At 41.8% G+C, this 20,667-nt stretch overlaps 1 protein-coding gene across 7 annotated transcripts in view; it reads left to right on the plus strand.

Moving 5' to 3' along the window:
* The window catches only part of CADPS2 (calcium dependent secretion activator 2), a 707,505-nt gene that overhangs the window by 126,661 nt on the left and 560,177 nt on the right, over positions 1–20,667 (plus strand). For all 7 annotated transcript variants that reach the window (XM_056573788.1, XM_056573791.1, XM_056573793.1 and 4 more), the window contains exon 7: positions 13,839–13,950. In XM_056573788.1, the coding sequence (XP_056429763.1) occupies positions 13,839–13,950 (112 nt within the window). The remainder of the gene's footprint in view (positions 1–13,838; positions 13,951–20,667) is intronic.

Consider the following 20,667-nt stretch of genomic DNA (forward strand, 5'->3'; position numbering starts at 1 on the left):
ACTATGGTGTATGAAAAACTGAAACAAGATCCCACTAAACACATCATGTCAAACTTAAGATCATTGCTACGTAAACATACAGAAACTCAAATCGTTAGTGAAAAACTAGCAGAACGCCTCCTCCCAGAGTCACCATCAAAACCTAAATGGTATATACAGCCTAAGATCCATAAACCTGTTACCTCGCCACCCGGCCGCCCGATAGTGGCCGGAATAGGGTCTCCCACTGAGTTCCTCTCCAGTTATATTGATTGGCTCATCTCCCCGTTACTAGAACACATACCGTCATACGTACGGGACACTAGCGACCTTATCTCCTCACTCATGGTTTTTCATTGGCAGCCAGGATATAAGCTGGCTTCTATTGACGTGGAGAGTCTGTACACCCACATCCCCCATGATGCGGGTGTGCAGGCTCTCCGCGAGTTCTTAGAGAGCTCCAATAAATCACTTCAGTTCACCCAGTGTGTTACCGACGCAGTCTCCTTCATACTCCATAACAACTGTTTTCAGTATAATAATCAATGGTACAGGCAGTGCCATGGAACTGCCATGGGCACACCCATCTCATGTGCCTTCGCAAACATTTTTTTGGCAATTTTGAGCGTAACTGTTTTTACCACCTTTAATCCATACTCCCGTCATATCAAAACATTCCTGAGATTTGTAGACAATGTTTTTGTGGTGTAGGATGGAACTGAGGAGCAATTTGTAGCTTTTGTCCAGCACCTTAATCATATTAATCCCATGAACATGACATTCACTTCTGTTTTTGACGATCAGAGTTTAGAGTTCCTGGATGTAAAAATTGATACAGTTGATGTTATCATCACTTCAGGGTTTCGTAAACCCACATCCAGGAATTATATTCTGCATTATGCCTCATCTCATCCCACCCACATTAAGAATAGCATTCCTACTAGCCAGTTAATACGCCAGGAAACGCATCAACAGCTGAGACACTGTATGCCCAGCAAGCAGCGGCTGCTCGCCTGCAACAGCGAGGTTACCCCTCTGAGATTTTGAAAAATGCTAAGGAGAAGGTTGCAGCCACTCCTAGATCGGATCTACTTAAAAAGAATCCGAAACGTTCAGAAAAATCACAAAGATTTACTTTTACCTTTAAGAATACCCCCATGAGCAAACACCTCAGACAAGCAATCCATAATAACTGGTACATTTTGCAACAGGATACCGATCTAGAATCTATAACCCAATTTAACCGTATAATTACTTATCGTAAGAACACCACCATCCAAAATTATATTAACAAAATGAAAAAGAATCAATCCAAAACTCGCACTTGGTTAACTGACACTCGACCTAATGGTAACTTCTGCTGTGGCAGTTGCAATTTTTGTAAATACAATGGAAAACATCATTTCCTTAATTTAGGGGGTTACCATATTCAAATACGGCATTTTGCTACTTGCCGCACTCCTTACGTAGTATATTGTGTGATCTACAAATGCAATCGTCTGAAGGTCACAATCTTAATACTTCATCTAATGATCATGCACTACATTTAATAATTGTGAGGCGCTGCCTAGAAAGAGGTTAGTAATGTCTTCTGGAAACAGCATATGGACAAATGGCTCTGTATTTCACATCCTTTGATCATTTTTGAAGTCTTCCATTTAATTCAAGGCTTTGTACAACACATTCATTAGCTAAGTATCTGTTCTTCTACTCCCTAGAGAAGTGTATACTGTCCAAAATCCATGTAATTATTTTTCTGTTTTAGCCCTAGGGATTGGTATTAACTAGGCTCTGCATATTTAAAAAAAATAAATAAAAAACCTGGGCTTTAGTTATTACATTGAAGTCCATGCTTGGCAACAGTTTAGAATTATATACACCTACAACTGTGCAAATGCACCAAAAAAAAAAAACTTCAAAAGAAGATGTAGAATTGATCAATAAATCTTTATTCGTATGCAAAAAACATTAAAAACACATATGAGGAATTACACAAAGAATGGAAAAAATACATATATATATACACACAGGGATACTGGGATGAAAGTCCTGATATGGTAGTCAGCTGTATGTCTATTCAAATTTAAAGCTGCAGAGTAGAAAGATAGTCAAATAAAGAACATAAAGTGCTATAGTGTAAAACTAGTGTATATTCCTTTAAGCGACAAACAGCTCCCAAAAATATGGTACAGGAAAACCAGCAAGGCTTAAGTGAAGATAAAGTGCAGTAGTGCGATCAGGTAATTGGGTTTGCTAGTTTGCAAACGCAACCTGGAAGGGATAAGTGAAAGAAAATGTAGCAGTAGACTCGTTCAGTAATCCAAACTCACTCCAGTTCCACACCAGACCTCAGACGCGTGTAGCTGGGAGAAGCTTTATCCATGAGTCCTGGATAAACTCTGGATAAAGCCTCTCCCGCCACATGCGTCGGAAGTCTGGTGTGGAACTCGGGTGAGTCCTGATTACTGTAAGAGTGTGCTGCTACATTTTCTTTCACTTATCCCTTCCAGGTTGCGTTTGTAAACTAGGAAACCCTACTACCTGGTCGCACTACTGCATTTTCTTCACTTAAGCCTTGCTGGTTTTTCCTGTACCATATTTTTGGGAGCTGTTTGGCCCTTTAAGGAATATACGCTGGTATTGCACTATACCACTTAATGCTCTGCAGCTTTACATTTGAACAGACATACAGCGGATTACCATATCGGGACATTCATTCCAGTATCCTTGTGTACAGTCATAGCCGTAAATGTTGGCACCCCTGAAATTTTTATAGAAGAAGTATTTCTCACAGAAAAGGATTTCTGGAACACATGTTTTGCTATACACATGTTTATTCCTTTTGTGTGTATTGGTACTAAACCTAAAAAGGAGGGAAAAAGCTAATTGGACATAATGTTACACCAAACTCCAAATATGAGCTGTACAATTATTGGCACTCCTTCAAAATTGTGGAAAAATAAGACTGTTTCAAGCATGCAGTGTTTATTTAAACTCACCTGGGGCAAGTAACAGGTGTGGGCAATATAAAAATCACAGCTGAAAGTAGATAAAAAGGAGAGAAGTTAACTTTGCATTGTGTGTCTGTGTGTGTGTGGCACACACACACAATGCAAAGTGAACGTCTCTCCTTTTTATCTGCTTTCAGCTGTGATGGACAACAGAAAGAGGAGAAGAGAACTGTCTGAGGACTTGAGACCCAAAATTGTGGCAAAAAATATCAACAATCTCAAGGTTACAAGTCCATCTCCAGAGATCTAGATTTGCCTTTGTCCACAGTGCGCAACATTATCAAGAAGTTTGCAGCCCATGGCACTGTAGCTAATCTCCCTGGGCGTGGACGGAAGAGAAAAGTTGATGAAAGGTGTCAACTCAGGATAGTCTGGATGGTGGATAAGCAGCCCCAAACAAGTTCCAAAGATATTCAAGCTGCCCTGCAGGCTCAGGGAGCATATGTCAGCGCAAACTATCCGTCAACATTTAAATTAAATGAAAAGCTGTGGCAGGAGGACCCCACTGCTGACACAGAGACATAAAAAAGCAAGACTACATTTTGCCGAAATGAACTTGAATAAGCCAAAATCCTGAGAAAAACTTCTTGTGGACAGATGAGACCAAGATAAAGCTTTTTGGTAAAGCACATCATTCTACTGTTTACGGAAAACGGAATGAGGCCTACAAAGAAAGGAACACAGTACATACAGTGAAATATGGTGGAGGTTCAATGATGGTTTGGTGTTGTTTTGCTGCCTCTGGCACTGGGTACATAGAATGTGTGCAAGGCATCATGAAATCTTAGGATTACCAATGGATTTTCGCACTGTACAGCCCAGTGTCAGAAATCTGGGTTTGCGTCGGAGATCTTGGGTCTTTCAGCAGGATAATAACCCCAAACATTTGTCAAAAAGCACCCAGAAATGGATGGCAACAAAGCGCTGGAGGGTTCTGAAGTGGCAGCAATGAGTCCAGATCTAAATCCCATTGAACACCTGTGGAGAGAGCTTCAAATTGCTTTTGGGAAAAGGCGCCCTTCCAATAAGAGACACCTTGAGCAGTTTGCAAAGGAAGAGTGGTCCAACATTCCAGCTGAGAGGTGTAAGCTTATTGATAGTTATTTTTTCCAAAGGGTGTGCAACCAAAAATTAACCCCTTAAGGACCAAGCCGATTTTCACCTTAAGCACCAGAGCGTTTTTTGCACCTCTGACCACTGTCACTTTAAGCATTAATAACTCTGGGATGCTTTTGCTTATGAATTTTATTCCGAGATTGTTTTTTCGTGACATATTCTACTTTAACATAGCAGTAAAATTTCGACGATACTTGCAAAATTTCTTGGTGAAAAATGCCAAAATTTCATTAAAAAATTAGAAAATTTAGCAATTTCGAACTTTGAAACTCTCTGCTTGTAAGAAACATAGACATTCCAAATAAATTATATGCTGATGCACATATACAACATGTCTACTTTATATTTGCATCATAAAGTTGACATGTTTTTACTTTTGGAAGACATCAGAGGGCTTCAAAGTTCAGCAGCAAATTTCAAATTTTTCACAAAATTTTCTAAATCTGAATTTTTCAGGGACCAGTTCAGGTTTGAAGTGGATTTGAAGGGCCTTCTTATTAGAAATACCACACAAATGACCCCATTATAAAAACTGCATCCCTCAGCATATTCAAAATGACATTCAGTAAGTGTGTTAACCCTTTAGGTGTTTCACAGGAATAGTAGGAAAGTGAATGAGAAAATTCAAAATCTGCATTTTTTACACTCATGTTCTTGTAGACCCAGTTTTTGTATTTTTTATAAGGGTTAAAAGGAGAGAAATCCCCCCAAAATTTGTAACCCAATTTCTCTCGAGTAAGGAAATATGTGTATGTCAAGTGTTCGGCGGACGCAGTAGAGGGCTCAGAAGGGAAGGGGAGCGACAATGGGATTTTGGAGAGGGAATTTTTCTGAAATGGTTTTTGGGGCATGTCAAATTTAGGAAGCCCCTATGGTGCCAGAACAGCAAAAAAAATCCACGTGGCATACTATTATGGAAACTACACCCCTCAAGGAAGGTAATAAGGGGTACAGTGAGCCTTAACACCCCACAGGTTTTTGACGACTTTTCGTTAAAGTCGGATGTGTAAATGATTTTTTTTTTCCCACTAAAATGCTGGTTTTCCCCCAAATTTTACATTTTTACAAGGGGTAATAGGAGAAAAAGCCCCCCAAAATGTGTTAGGCAATTTCTCCTGAGTATGAAAATACCCCATATGTGGCCCTTAACTGTTGCCTTGAAATACGACAGGGCTCTGAAGTGAGAGAGTGCCATGCGCATTTGAGGACTAAATAAGGGATTTGCATAAGGACTGAACCGGATGCAAGAATGACACTTGCCTCCAATACCAAAAATACCCTATGGCAGTGTTTCCCAAACAGGGTGCCTCCAGCTGTTGCAAAACTTCCAGCATGCCTGGAAAGTCAATCGCTGTCCGGCAATACTGGGAGATGTCTTGCAACAGCTGGAGGCTCCATTTTGAAAACAGTGTCATATGAGAAATTTTTTATTGGGGGAGGGAGGGGGGGTCTGTGTAGGGGTATGTGTATGTAGCGTTTTACTTTTTATTTTGTGTAATGTAGTATAGTGTGGTGTTTTTAGGGTACATTCACACGGCCGGTGTCTACAGAGAGCTTCCCGCTGGGAGTTTGAGCTGCGGCGGAAAACTTGCTGCATCTCAAACTTGTAGCAAGAAGCTCGCTGTAGACCCCGGCCGTGTGAATGTAGCCTGTACATTCACATGGGGGGGAGGGGCGCAAACCTCCAACTGTTGCAAAACTACCACCACCAGCATGCCCTTTGGCTGTCCGTGCATGCTGGGGTTTGAAGTTATGCAACAGCTGGAGGCAGACTGGTTGCAAAACACAGAGTTTGTTAACTCAGTGTTTCGCAACCAGTGTGCCTCCAGCTGTTGCAAAACTACAACTCCCTGCATGTACGGTCTATCAGTGCATGCTGGGAGTTGTAGTTTGCAACAGCTGGAGGCACACTGGTTGCGAAACACTGTGTTGGGTAACAAACTTCACAACCAGTGTGCCTTCAGCCGTTGCAAAAACTACAACTCTCAGCATGCAGTGACAACTCAGGGCATGCTGGGACTTGTAGTTATGCAACAGCTGAAGGCATACTACTGACACTCCCAGCATGCCCTTTGGCTGTCCGTGCATGCTGGGGGTTGTAGTTATGCAACAGCTGGAGGCACACTGGTTGCAAAACACTGAGTTTGTTACTTAACTCAGTGTTTCCCAAAAAGGGTGCCTGCAGCTGTTGAAAAACTACAACTCCCTGCATGCCCAGACCGCCGAAAGACATGTTGGGAGTTAGTTTTACAATATCTAGAGGGTCACAGTTTGGTGACCACTGTGCAGTGGTGTCCAAGCTGTAGCCCTCCAGATGTTGCAAAACTTCAACTCCAAGCATGCCCAGACTGTACAGGCATGCTTGGAGTTGTAGTTCTGCAACATCTGAAGGGCCACATGTTACAGAACTACAACTCCCAGCATGCCTGGACTGTCTGGACATGCTGGGAGTTGTAGTTTTGCAACATCTGTAAGAGCACAGTTTGGACACCACTGCACAGTGGTCTCCAAACGGCGGGCCTCCCGATGTTGCAAAACTACAACTCCCAGCATAGCCAGAAAGCCTTTGGCTGTCTGGGCTTGCTGGGAGTTGTAGTTTGGCAACTCCTGGAACGCAGCAGTGACGATCACTTACTGCTGATCTTCACTGCTGCGTCTGCCGCAGCCTCCGCCGGTCCCGCGCTGTCGGTCCGGATACCGCCGGGGGTCCCGTCACGATCGCTGGTCCCGGGACCATCCGCCATCTTCCCCACGCTCTGCCCCGACATCCAGGGGCGGGACAGAGCAGGGATTTCACCTCTAACCTCCCGCCCCCCTCCTGCCATTGGTCGCTAGTCCGATCATCCCTATTTCCCGGGAAATCGGGTCACCAGAGACCCGATCAGCCCGGAACCCCGCAAGTCATTGTCATTAGTCAGTGACTAACTGACTGACTAATGACAACGATCTGCAGCAGGGGACCAGTCTGATTGGTCCCCTGCTGCATAGTGTCATCGGTCAGCTGTCCAGGACAGCTGAGATGACGTTTCTATCACCATGCCAACGGACATGGTGATAGAAAATGTATTGGACGTGTATACACGTCCATTTGCGTTAAGTCACAGAAAAAATGGACGTGTATACACGTCCATTTGAGGGAAGGGGTTAAGTTTAAGGGTGCCAATAATTTTGTCCAGCCCATTTTTGGAGTTTGGTGTGACATTATGTCCAATTTGCTTTTTTTCCTCCCTTTTTTGGTTTAGTTCCAATACACATAAAGGGAATAAACGTGTATAGCAAAACATGTGTTACTGCCGTCTTTTTCTGTGAGAAATGCTTCATTTTCTTGAAAAATTTTAGGGGGCCAACATTTACGGCCATGTCTGTATATTTGTGTATTTTTTCCATTCTTTGTATAATCCCTCATATGTGTTTTAATGTTTTTTGTGTACAAATAAAGATTAATTCATCATTTCTACACCTTACTTTGTTTGGAGGTTTTTTGGAACACACTTGTAGGTGTATATTATTGTGTTTTAATAAACCTCCATTACATTCAACATTGGAGCCTATATAGGAGAAGGGTCCTATAGGTTAACAGTTTAGAGTTAGTAATTCTGTAGAATCTCACTTTGCGGACACCTCCCAATAGCGGACAGATTTTATTTCCCCGGCAGAGTCCCATAAAACTTAACCTGTTGGGGACGGAGGGCGTACAGGTATGCCCTCACGTCCTGGTACTTAAGGGTGGAGGGCGTACCTGTACGCCCTCTGTATTTCCTATCGCCACCTCTCGCTGGGCGGTGATCGGACCGGGATGACCCCCATGTTGCCGCAAATTTGCGGCAATCCTGGGCCAATCGGGTCACTGGTGACCCGATCGCCCAAAAAATAAGAGTGATTGGAGCTGTCAGAGACGGCTCCTACCATCCTAAAGGATAGAAGCGAGGTGGCAGCCTATCCCCTGCCATTGGTCGATCATGACTGACTGACCAATGGCAGTTGGGGGTGGGGGGTTAAAGTTAATTTCCCCCGGCTTTGCCCACCTATTGAAGTCCGGGCAGAGTGGGGGGGAACAAGTGTGGCAAGGGGGGTGAGGGGGGTGGAGCATGGCTGGCATACCGGAGTGGTGGCAGGAGGAGACAGGCTGGAAAGTGCGGCGGTGGAGGAAGCTGCAGTGAAGATCTCTGGTAGGTGATCTTCACTATGGCCTTCTAAAAGTTGAAAAACTACAACTCCCAGTATGCCCATATTCACATATGAGGTATTTCTATACTCAGAAGAAATGAGGTTACACATTTTTGGGGGCTTTCTCTCCTATTACCCCTTGTAAGAATAAAACATTTGGAGTAACACCAGCATTTTATTTAAAAAAATTATTTTTACGTCCCACTTTAACGAAAGTTTGTCTGTGACCTGTGGGGTGTTAAGGCTTACTGTACCCCTTGTTATGTTCCTTGAGGGGTGTAGTTTCCAAAATTGTGTGTGTTTTTTTTTTTTTTTTTACTGTTCTGGCATCATGGGGGCTTCCTAAATGCGACATTACCCCCCCCCCCCCATAAACCATTTCAGCAAAATTCGCTCTCCAAAAGCCCAATGTCGCTCCTTCCCTTCGGAGTTCTCTATTACGAAGCACTTTACATCCACATATTTCCTTACTCGAGAAATGGTGTTACAAATTTTGGGGGCATTTTCTGCTATTACCCCTTGTGAAAATGAAGAGTTTGGGGTAACACCAGCATTTGTGTTAAAAATCTAATTTTTCATTTTCACGTCCCACTTTAACGAAAGTTTGTCAATCACCTGTGGGGTACAAAGACTCAATTTACCCCTTTTGACTTTCCTTGAGGGGTGTAGTTTCCAAAATAGTGTTGTTTTTTTTTTTTTTTACTGTTCTGGCAACATGGGGGCTTCCTAAATGCGACATGCCCCCCAAAAACCATTTCAGAAAAATTTGCTCTCCAAAATGCCATTGTCACTCCTTCCCTTCTGATCCCTCTATTGCACGCACAGAGCACTTTACATCCACATATGAGGTACTTCCTTACTCAAGAAAAAATTTATGACAAGTTTTGGGGGACCTTTTACCACTTGTAAAAATTGAAAAAATGGGGCTACAATAACATGTTAGGGTAAAAATTGAGACTTTGATTTTTCTCCTCTATTTTGCTGCTATTCCTGTGAAACACCTAAAAGTTAATAAACCTTTTGAATGTAATTTTGAATACTTTGAGGGGTGCAGTTTTCATAATGGGGTCCATTATAGGGGATTTCCAACATAAAGACCCTCATATGCACATCAATTTATCTGGTCCCTGAAAAACTCTTGATTTTGAAATTTTCGTGAAAAATTTGAAAATTGCTGCTATACTTTGCTGTCCTCTGATGTCTTCAAAAAGTAAAAACATGTCCACTTTATGATGCGAACATAAAGTTAACATATTGTACAGGGTGGGCCATTTATATGGATACACCTTAATAAAATAGGAATGGTTGTGATATTAACTTCCTGTTTGTGGCACATTAGTATATGTGAGGGGGCAAACTTATCAAGATGGGTGGTGACCATGGCGGCCATTTTGAATCCAACTTTTGTTTTTTCAATAGGAAGAGGGTCATGTGACACATCAAACTTATTGGGAATTTCACAAGACAAAACAATGATGTGCTTGGTTTTAATGTAACGTTATTCTTTCATGAGTTATTTAGTTTATAAGTTTCTGACCACTTATACAATGTGTTCAATGTGCTGCCCATTGTGTTTGATTGTCAATGCAACCCTCTTCTCCCACTCTTCACACACTGATAGCAACACCGCAGGAGAAATGCTAGCACAGGCTTCCAGAATCCGTAGTTTCAGGTGCTGCACATCTTGTATCTTCACAGCATAGACAATTGCCTTCAGATGAACCCAAAGATAAAAGTCTAAGGGGGTCAGATTGGGAGACCTTGGGGGCCATTCAACTGGCCCACAACGACCAATCCACTTTCCAGGAAACTGTTCATCTAGGAATGCTCGGACCTAACACCCATAGCAAGATGGTGCACCACCACATTATGGGTGTCAGGTCCGAGCATTCCTAGATGAACAGTTTACTGGAAAGTGGATTGGTCGTCGTGGGACCAGTTGAATGGCCCCCAAGGTCTCCCGATCTGACCCCCTTAGATTTTTTTTCTTTGGGGTCATCTGAAGGCAATTGTCTATGCTGTCAAAATACAAGATGTGCAGCACCTGAAACTACGGATACTGGAAGCCTGTGCTAGCATTTCTCCTGCGGTGTTGCTATCAGTGTGTGAAGAGTGGGAGAAGAGGGTTGCATTGACAATCCAACACAATGGGCAGCACATTGAACACATTTTATAAGTGGTCAGAAACCTGTAAATAACTCATGAAAGAATAAAGTTACGTTATACTACAGAGGAAATTCTTTTCTTTTGGGATATCTTTTCTGTCACAACCACAGTGCTCTCTGCTGATACTGCTGAGCAGCATATGTTTGCAATGGGGATTTTCTCCTTCTCAGGCTGGTCCCCGACACAGACAGAGGTGTCAGCAGAGAGCACTGTGCCCAGGCAGAAAAGAAATCCAAAAAGAAAATAATTTCCTCTGTAGTGGACAGCCATTAAGAAGTACTGTAAGGATCAAGATTTTTTTTAATAGAAGTATTTTACAAAACTGTTTAACTTTCTGGCATCAGTTGATTTAAAAATAAATAAATACATTTCCACCGGAGTTCCCCTTTTAATGTATTTGCACCCTCTGAATATACCACTCCCAATAGCTGATGCGGACACACCCAATAGGGGACAAAACACTCCCATTAGAGGACAACCAAGCTTATGTGCCGGCCCTACCTTGTACACAGGGCCGCCTCAGGAACTTCAGCCAATACCTCAGTAAGAGGCCCTGGCCCCAACACAGAAGCAGAAGACCGCTGTTAAACTGTGGTCTCCTTTTCTGTACCTCCGCCGGCATCATCTTTCACCCCCCTCCTTCCCTGATCCCCTGTGCCAAATGATCCCCCCCTTATTACCCCCTGTGCCACATCATTTTCTGTTGATTTCCCCCCCCCCCCTCCTGCCATTTTATCCCCCCTTTATCCCCTTGTGCCACTTCATAAAGAGGGCTTTATGAAGTACACAGAGGGTAATGAAGGGGGAATGAAATGGCACAGGGGATCAAGGAAAAATGATGTGATAATTGATGATAATTTGGCACAAGGCACAGGGGGAATAAAGTGGCACATGGTATAATGGGGGATGAAATGATACAGGGGAGGGATGAGAAATGATTAAAAGACACTGGGGGATTCTACTGCAATATTGCTTAATATCATGTTTTATAGGTAATTACACTGTGGAGTGAGTACAGAACAGTATTCCGCCAATCAGAAAGATTTTTGAGCCTTTTTTTCCCAGTAGGGGACATCTTTCAATAGTGGACACTTTTTAATTCCCTGTGAGTGTCTGCTATTGGGAGATTCTACTGTACTATTATTAGACCAAAAAATACTATCATGTATGAATTGTAAAGGAAAATGTTTAGTCTACAGTTGGTGTACATTCACACGCACGCAGATTTGATGTGCAGAATTTTCTGCTGCAGATTTCAATGTAAACTGAATGACTGAGCACAGCTTCTAATCGGCAGATTTAAATTGTGCGCATCAAATCTGCGCAGGATCCTGTATGTGGGAACGTACCCTAATAGTAACAAATGTTTAGAGACTCTCAAACAATTCTTTAATTTGGTCAGATACCCTTTTATTGCATTGAATGCCATAGCGTGCCACAGCTTTAAAATTAATCTCTTACTCTTAATTTTTTAATATTTCCTGATAGGGTTTCAAAGAGACCGGTGAGATTGCTCTCGCTGGATTTCTGACCATTACCACCCACTCCCGCAACATATGTGCTATCCCGCATGCTCCTGCAGCTGTCCATTTTGTGACAGGTTTTAGAGACAGTCAAGACAAGAAAGCAACAATGAAACATAGTAGCACACCAATTAATATTCTATACACTATTAACAAAAAAGACAAAAAGATCCTGTATACACACAGTGGATAATAGTTAAAACCAATTAAAATAGTGTCTCACAAGAGCCTATAGCACAACCAAGGAGAGGGGCCATGAACCCTCTCACCTGATATTGACACCCATCCTCTTGTGTATACAGATATGTAAACAATATTAACTCATTCGAGCCAAGAATAAATATACAAAACAATTCTTAGATATGTGCTATAAGGTGCTTGGGTAGTTAAGGCAGCATCCAAATAAAGTGACAAGTGCCTGATAGAATACCATCAAAGTCACCATAATGGAGTAGAAAGTATAATACCAATAACAGCCGCATGTATCCATCACAGATATCAATATACTTGTATATAGTAATTCCTATAATGGGAAGCAAGCATTTCAGACTGGAGAGATGGAAGGTAAAGCCATAAGTGAGAGAACGGGGCCTAACTGGCAACTTCCTCAGGGTTGTTGGCGTCCCTCACCCCTGAGGAACTCCTGGGTTGTGCTATAGGCTCTTGTGAGCCACTATTTTAATTGGTTTTAATGTGTCCTTATTATCCACTGTGTGTATACAGGATCTTTTTGTCTTTTTTGTTAATAAAGAGTGTATAGAATATTAATTGGTGTGCTACTATGCTTCAGTATTGCTTTCTTGTCTTGAATATATGTTGTTCTTTATCACTGAGTAGCACCCAGCTCTGTAAATTAGGTTTAGCCCCCCTTACTTTCTCTTTTCAGCTTTTAGAGATAGTACCTCCTTGTGCCATTTCATCACCCCTTGTGCAATTTCATCAGCCCCCTGTGCCATTTAATTATTTCTGAGGTTTGTGGGACTGCGCAGGATTTTGCAGTACCTGCTGTATGCTCTATGGCTGCCCGCTACTGCGTGCAACAACATCATTAAGTCCCGCAGGATCCCAATCCCGATGCAGGGCTCTAATAGAGAGTTCAAAAGAAAACAATATTCATCATTCTTCTATGTACTCTCTCGTGGTGGCTGTAGGTTTCCACACTATATTTTTTATATTGATATTGCAGTGGAATCATAGCTGTGAATCAGAAAGCAAATGTGTGCCAATTAATTTAAGATATTTGTATAGTGGTCAGGGAATGTTTTACCCATTAAGGTTATAAATTATCTTCTCAAAAATCATTCATTTTTAGCATATTACATATTGGAAAAGGATTATAAAGCTGTCCGTTAAACTGCCAAAACATACTGATCTTTTCATGGGAATGCTGTCCTGCGCAAAGATGGCTTCACCTGCTCTAATGGGGGGGACAAATCAGGCTTTATAGGGAGCAATTTAGTCGCCATAAAATGTGATTCTGTGGCAATTTAATCAATATTTCCATTTTAAACAGTTTAGCCATCTAGATTTTCATGGCCTATGAGCTGAAAAACCTCTTGCCACACGCGCCAAACTATTCATAAGGCCCTCTTCAGTGGTATATGCCAAAAATGTCATTTGGCAAATTGTAGACTGGGATGCATTAGCTTGCATGTTATTTTGCACTGCATATGATAGTGTAGCACACTTCACCATCCAAACAGTGAAATACACACACACCAAAAAACCAACCCTATAGTATACTAGATGATTTTACAATATGCGGAAACAGAAATGATCGTAAATGATCTAGTTAGGATGTTCAGGTTTTAAATTGCACAAATATACATTGTTAGAAGGGTAGTGATTTTAAACAACTATTTTCTTTGTTTTATAGATGGGGAACTCAAGGGGATTTTACAACAACGCACCCTCGTCCAATTGTCAAAGTTAAGCTTTTTACAGAAAGTACTGGTGTATTGGCTTTGGAAGATAAAGAACTCGGCAAAGTAGGTTTTACACTCTGGTAATCCAGATATAATTTCTGTGTTTGGAAGACATTTTGAAATGTTGTGATTTCTATAAGTTTGGTTTAAAAAATGAAGTTATATTTTCTTTAGATTCTTGACAATTTCTAGTGAAGTGAAAGCAAATCACAGCACCTTCTGGGGGTATTTGTTATTTTGCATGCATTTAGGAAATCTTTTGTTGCTTTGAGACTATAAATTTTAGTCTGTTTACTTTGTGTCTGTCACCTGGCTGGGGGCATTTTAGAACACAGAAGATACAGTAACTCTATTTTATGTTTCTACAGATGTATTTGCTCAATGCTTTTGGCAAGGATACTAGATTAGATCCACAAATTTCCAATATTAGCAGTCTGAGACTTTGTGATTTTATTCAGTACAACAGAAAAATCACCATGAGCTTTCCCAGTCAGAACATTTTAAAAGCTACATCCACCTGCTCTAAATAATCTTTTCAAATACTACAAAATAAAATCGTCAAAGACCTACACACTGGCCCTCATTTACTAAGAGTGTCGGGTTTATCTCTGAGTGTTTCTTCATTTACTCCGTGTATTTTTCTTTGTGTATAGAAGCGAAGTGGGGACATAATAACGCTATATATCTGGTCCCCACTTCACATCAATACACATATGCCTCTGAAGCGCTATCACTGACAAGCGGAGCATCAGTCAGCGGCTTCCCGGAGAGATGCTCTGCTAATAAAATGCTTGTCAATGATAGCGCTACTGGGAGCTTATGATTGCGCTGTGCAGGGGACATATATAACATGCGCTGTGTGGGGGACATATATAACATGCGCTGTGCGGGGGACATATATAACATGCGCTGTGCGGGGGACATATATAACATGCGCTGTGCGGGGGACATATATAACATGCGCTGTGCGGGGGACATATATAACATGCGATGTGCGGGGGACATATATAACGTGCGATGTGCGGGGGACATATATAACGTGCGCTGTGCGGGGGGCATATATATAACATGCGCTGTGCGGGGGGCATATATATAACATGCGCTGTGCGGGGGGCATATATAACATGCGCTGTGCGGGGGGCATATATATAACATGCGCTGTGCGGGGGGCATATGATTGCGGGGGGGGCATATATAACATGCGCTGCTGGGGACAAGATATATAGAAGCTGTGGGGACATATACATTCCCCCCAGCGATTCTGTATATCTTTCCCCGTCTCAGCTCTTCTATTTGAGAACCCCGCAGGGATCCCTGAATAGCTCCTCAGTACCGGCCATTCAGGGATCCCGGCGGGGAATTTGAAAATGGAAGTAAAACACTTCCTACATTGTTGGGGAGCAGAGCACGCCGCCCGCTCCCCTGCTTAATAACTTTTGATCGGATCGGTTCTCACAAGTGAGACCCGATGCGATCAACTCCTTAGCCCCTGTACTACTACCCCCAACATGGAACAGACTATGATGGGGGTAGGATTCACTCGGTTTTCAGTAATTTCCAGACAGCTCAGAGCGGTCGGGTTTTGGTGAAGAGAAATTCACAGGCTTTCCTGTGAGTTTTTCATCATACTCAGTGTTTTTTCTTTTTTATTGGGAACACGCCCCTTTTTGTGATAACCACGCACATTTTGACGGGTTTGAAAAACACTCGGAGTGATGATATCTTTTGTCGGGTTGTGCGACCAAATTTGTGTCGCATGGGCTTGTGTCGGGTTGACATTAGTAAATGAGGGCTTTGTGTAAAATAAGAAAAAAATTAAAAATTGTCTTTTATTTTTGGTCTTTGTTTTTACTGGTAAGTGTTTTCCTTTTTTATTTTTTATTTTAATTTAATTTTTTAACACTTACAACAACATATTTATTATATTTATATAATTTCCTAACATAAGAATATTGTTATAGTGTAATGTCAAACACTGGCTAGTTTAGATAACTGCTAAACATTTGAAGTTCTCTTGCCTGATGAATATCAATCATCTATGTGCAGATGTTTGCAATTTCATGATTTGTTGTTTCTCCACATTTAGAGGGAACACTTTCTGCTGGTTATGCTGCCTGCACCAAGGGCAGCATAATATAGTTACATACATGCTGTTTTCAGTGGTCTGTCACTTGTGTCAATATACAGTAGCTTAGCAGCACTAACCGTATGAAGCTTGCAGAGCGCATCTGGGGCTGACAGAGATAAGTAGAGCAGATATGTAAGGCTGATTTACAGGTTTCTCTGTTTCATTGTGCTTAGGGAGAAACATGTCAATTGTATGTCTTAAGTCACAGACCAATGGAAACACAATGTCTGTCACTATGTTTTTATGCAGGCTAGGTATAAGGCTATGCTTTATATAAGGTAAGTCCAGGGACTATCTATAGTATTCAGAATATTGGGCAGATTAGATGGGCTGAATGGTTTTTATCTGCCAACACATTCTATGTTTCTGTACTCAGTGGGGAACATAGCCTTTTAAATAAAGGTAACCAGTCATCAGTTTTATGCTGCTTGAACTTTCCAGTCCCAGAAAAAAAGAGGTTTCTGGAGACTGGAGACGCATAGAATGTGGGGGGGGGGGGGGGGGCTGCACGGAGATTGCGGTGGGTCCCAGCAGCGGGCCCCCGAGATCAGAAATCTTATCTCCTATCCTTTGGGGAGAGACTCTCCTAGGACTGTATCCACCTTTTCCAGCCAACCGGAGCACCTGAAAGCTGAACTAATTTATGCAGGCTTAAGTCAGCAACTGCCGAGCCGAGAAGGTTGTAACGAATCGAATCACTGTAACTTCGCTCATCTCTATTTGTCACATAATTTGTCGCAGCCAGTTTATGTGCAATTTTACATTTACAGCATTTTAGAATCATAACCATGTTATGGACTGCTTTAGAATAGTTTTTGCAAAGTCACACATTTGTCGCATATGTGTTCTTTTACATGACATTTGATGGATTTAAAGCATGCACAGCAAACTCCCCGCATCATTTCTGTTCTAAACCAACACGAAGAGTAGACCATAAATGCAGAATTTTCCTCAATCGTACTAATGTACTTGCACTCGCTAAAGGAAAATAATGTTCATTTATACATTTGTCTATGTATGTGTGACCATACAGCAGCCTCTTCTACATTGCTGTATAAACTTGAGCATACAAGAAGTGATGGGTGAGTTGGGGGAGTTACAGGGTATAATGCCTTTTTTGTGGTTAGAACAGCACTAGGTACTCGGGCATGTGACTTTAAGCTGTCCATGCTCTGACTGTGGTCTTTGAAGCATATGGCAAAAGCAGGTAGGATGTTCTGTTATGTGACTAACTTCACACTTGTAAAAATTAAATCTGAAATAAAGATATATAGTAGGACTCAGAGCTATCTTTAGGTTGTGTGGGCCCTGGGGCGACATGTGTCCTCCTGCAGCTAATATACTATAAATATGTACTACTAATTACAATTTACCTGAAGAAGCACTCTGTGTGACACTGCATAGGGGTGACTCATTGTATATGGGTAAGGGGACCATACACCGCTTGGCATGCTGCATATGGGACTTTTCCATGTCTCTATTAATTTTTCTTTAGGATCCAGAGATAGGTTTTTACCGGCACTTTGGCAGCCTGATCTTACTCTGCTGATCCTTCCTGGATTATTCCCATATGTGGCATTCTATTTCTATTTTTATGCTTATGGGTTTTTTCTCCTGTTTATTCCACTTGTACCATTCATTATCTTTATTGAGATACGTGCTGTTTGCAATTACTTTATACCTTTTAATGTTGGTTTACAATCATATGGATACACATGTGCAATATAATATGAACTCGCTATGTATTTTTCTATTTATTTTCTTGTGGAATCTCGTGTCTGTGAGTTTTTTTCAGTCTGACTGTTGCTGCTCCTTTTAATATTTTTACTGTATAATGATACTTAATAAAATGTGTTACTTGTTGCATTACATGTGTTTCGGTGCTCTGCTGCCTGCCCTAAAGTTGGCCTGTTATAATATTTGTAAATATAGGAAAAGCAATACAATCTGTAAACAGGATCACACCCACCACTCTTCTGTTTAAGCTTCCTTAGCAGACCACCAACATACTGGGGGCAATGTTTAAAAAAATAAAAAGTATATGCTTCAAAGATATCAGCATACAGCTAAATACGGAGAGGGTTCTGGCACTTCCACAATAAAGAAGATTCTTTTACTATTGAATCTATAAAAAAACAAAACAAAAAAAAAAAAAAAAAAAAAGTGTGCCAAAATTGCATGGGAAATACATACGCGTTTCGGACACTCCTTGTTCAAAAATTGAAATTCTCAGGTCTGAGGACATAGGAATAATATAAATCACCATAATTTAGAGCAGTAGTATAAGCAGTGTCAGTCTGTTGAAACCATGATTCTTTGAGAGCCAGCAGGTTGAGAGAGTTCGAAAGGAATATATTATGAAATATGGGGGATTTGTTGCATACCCATTAAGAACTCTACAGTTAGTGTATGTTCACACTGCGGAATCTCCACTGGCGGAATTCCGCAAACAGAGATTCCATCAGGCGGCCACCGCCGAAGTACCGCGGGGCACTGAGCCGTCAGAATTGATGGCTATGCAGTACTCGCAGAATTCCGCTCAAAGAATGAACATGTTCTTTCTTTGCGCAGAACAATTTCAGCGGCGGACAATTCCACTGCTGAAATTCCGCAGTGAGGACAGGTCTCGCAGAAGACCCATTCACACTGATGATTATGTTCACAGCACGGAATTCTACTCGTTGAATTCCGCGGGAATTCCACAGTGTGAACTTACCCTTAAAGGTGACAGGAGACATACAATGAATGTCCATCACACTTGCAGGGCTTCTCTTTGTGGCTGATAAGAACTTAACGTTGGCAGTAGAATGAGGTAGAACAGGGCTAGGAAAGACGTTCCCTGAAGCTAATAACAGGAGGATGACACAGGGACTTTTATAGACAGGTAGACCTCTGCCCGGGTCATTAAAAGAAGCCTTTACACAGCTCTGTTATTACTATAGAAGGGCTGCAAAATAATCACTGGATTGTTTGTGAGGCCCTTCATATACATCATTGTTGGAGGCACATCTTCTGTTTACACAGGGAGATGTGTAGCTGACTAATAGATGTTTTTTGCCCTACACTATTCCAGAAATCAGCTGCCAAACAAGCGCTTGCTTATTTGTTTGCATATAGCTGGGTTTTTAACATGGGGCAATAATAATTTTTTTTTTATTTATTTATTTTTTTTTTTTTTGTGAACGGCTCAGAAGGCTACTCATTTTGTACAACTCCCAAAGTCAGTGGGAGTTATGCCAATTATGTAACTCAGTCGCTGTTTCTTTTCTCACCACCTCCATCAGCCAGGTCAGGTCAGCACGTTGCCAATGAACTATTGATGGCCTTTCTTCTGGATAGGCTATTATTATTTTTTTTTTCTTTGCTGAAATGTCTTCATAATAATATGTTGTTGTAATCAACTTACTTTGCCCAGAACCAGCGCTGTCTCAGTTTCTCTCACTGGTGGTCCGCAGCGTTCTTTTTTGGGGCAACAACCCTTCCCGTCTCAGGGCCGTTCATCACTGTATGCTGCTGCTGGCCCAGCCTATCAGGAGATGGGAGTGCTGGGCCAATGACCTGTGGTTCCAGCACTCACACTTTCAATGACAGGATATTTAAACTGCCCTGTGTATACAGCCTGTGTCCATGACTGAGATTCCTCTTGACACTAGTGTGTTTCCCCCCTGTATTCCTTTTGTACCTCACTTGTCCTGACCTGCTGTTTTCTGCTTGTGACTTAAACATTGTAATATATCCTATGCTTTCAACTAGAACAGTGTTTTCCAACATGGGATACGTGTACCCCCTACGTGTTTGCAGCAGTTTACCTGGGGGTACGTAAAAAAAAAAAAAAAAAATCTGTAATGGCGGCTGCTGTAATGCCTATTTATGTGAGGCCTGGTAGAATACCTGCGCTTCCACTGCGGTATTCTGGCCATGCTGGTATTCTTCCAGACCTCACATACATAGGCATTTCAGCGGAAGGCTAACAACAACTATATTGCTTACAAACATGTCTCTAAAATGGGGGTGTACAATTTTTAAGAAATTGGCTGCCAAGGGTGAAAAAGGTTGAGAACAACTAAATTAAAAGATGAGCACTATGAGAGGTATCTCATAGTTGTTTTTCCCTACCATCCTTTGGAAAAATGCATCTTTGACAACCAGAGTTTCTCTTGTTTTCTCCCTTTTATAATATAAACAACCTATCAGCAACAGCCAATTCTGTGTATGACCATATAGCTATCATTTCCCACTCCTAATTTATTTTCTGCTATCAGCAATAACAGCAAAAATTTTTTATAAAAATGTGTCCTTACCTTTTTAAGGAAAACTGTCATCAGTGTCACCGCACTAACCTGCTGTTATAGGCAGGTAGTGTGGGTAACACTGATGACAACCATACTCGCGTGTCCGTAATCCGTGCTTCCTTTTGTCCCGGTATCTTAATCTGGTGTCTCCGTTCGGTCTGAACACACGACTTTGTGACGTCACCGCTGCTTTTTCCCTAGGCTTGCTTGCAGCAGGGCCCAGCAGAGAAACAGCAGCAGTGACGTCACAAAGCTCTACCTGTGCCCCAAGCCTGCCGGCTGAATGGAGACAATAGATGAAGATACCGGGACAACAGGAGCATGGATCGCGGACACCAGAGTATGGTAGCAGCAGGTTTG

The sequence above is a fragment of the Hyla sarda genome, chromosome 4, assembly GCF_029499605.1.
Source record: "Hyla sarda isolate aHylSar1 chromosome 4, aHylSar1.hap1, whole genome shotgun sequence".
Classification (NCBI taxonomy): Eukaryota; Metazoa; Chordata; class Amphibia; order Anura; family Hylidae; genus Hyla; species Hyla sarda.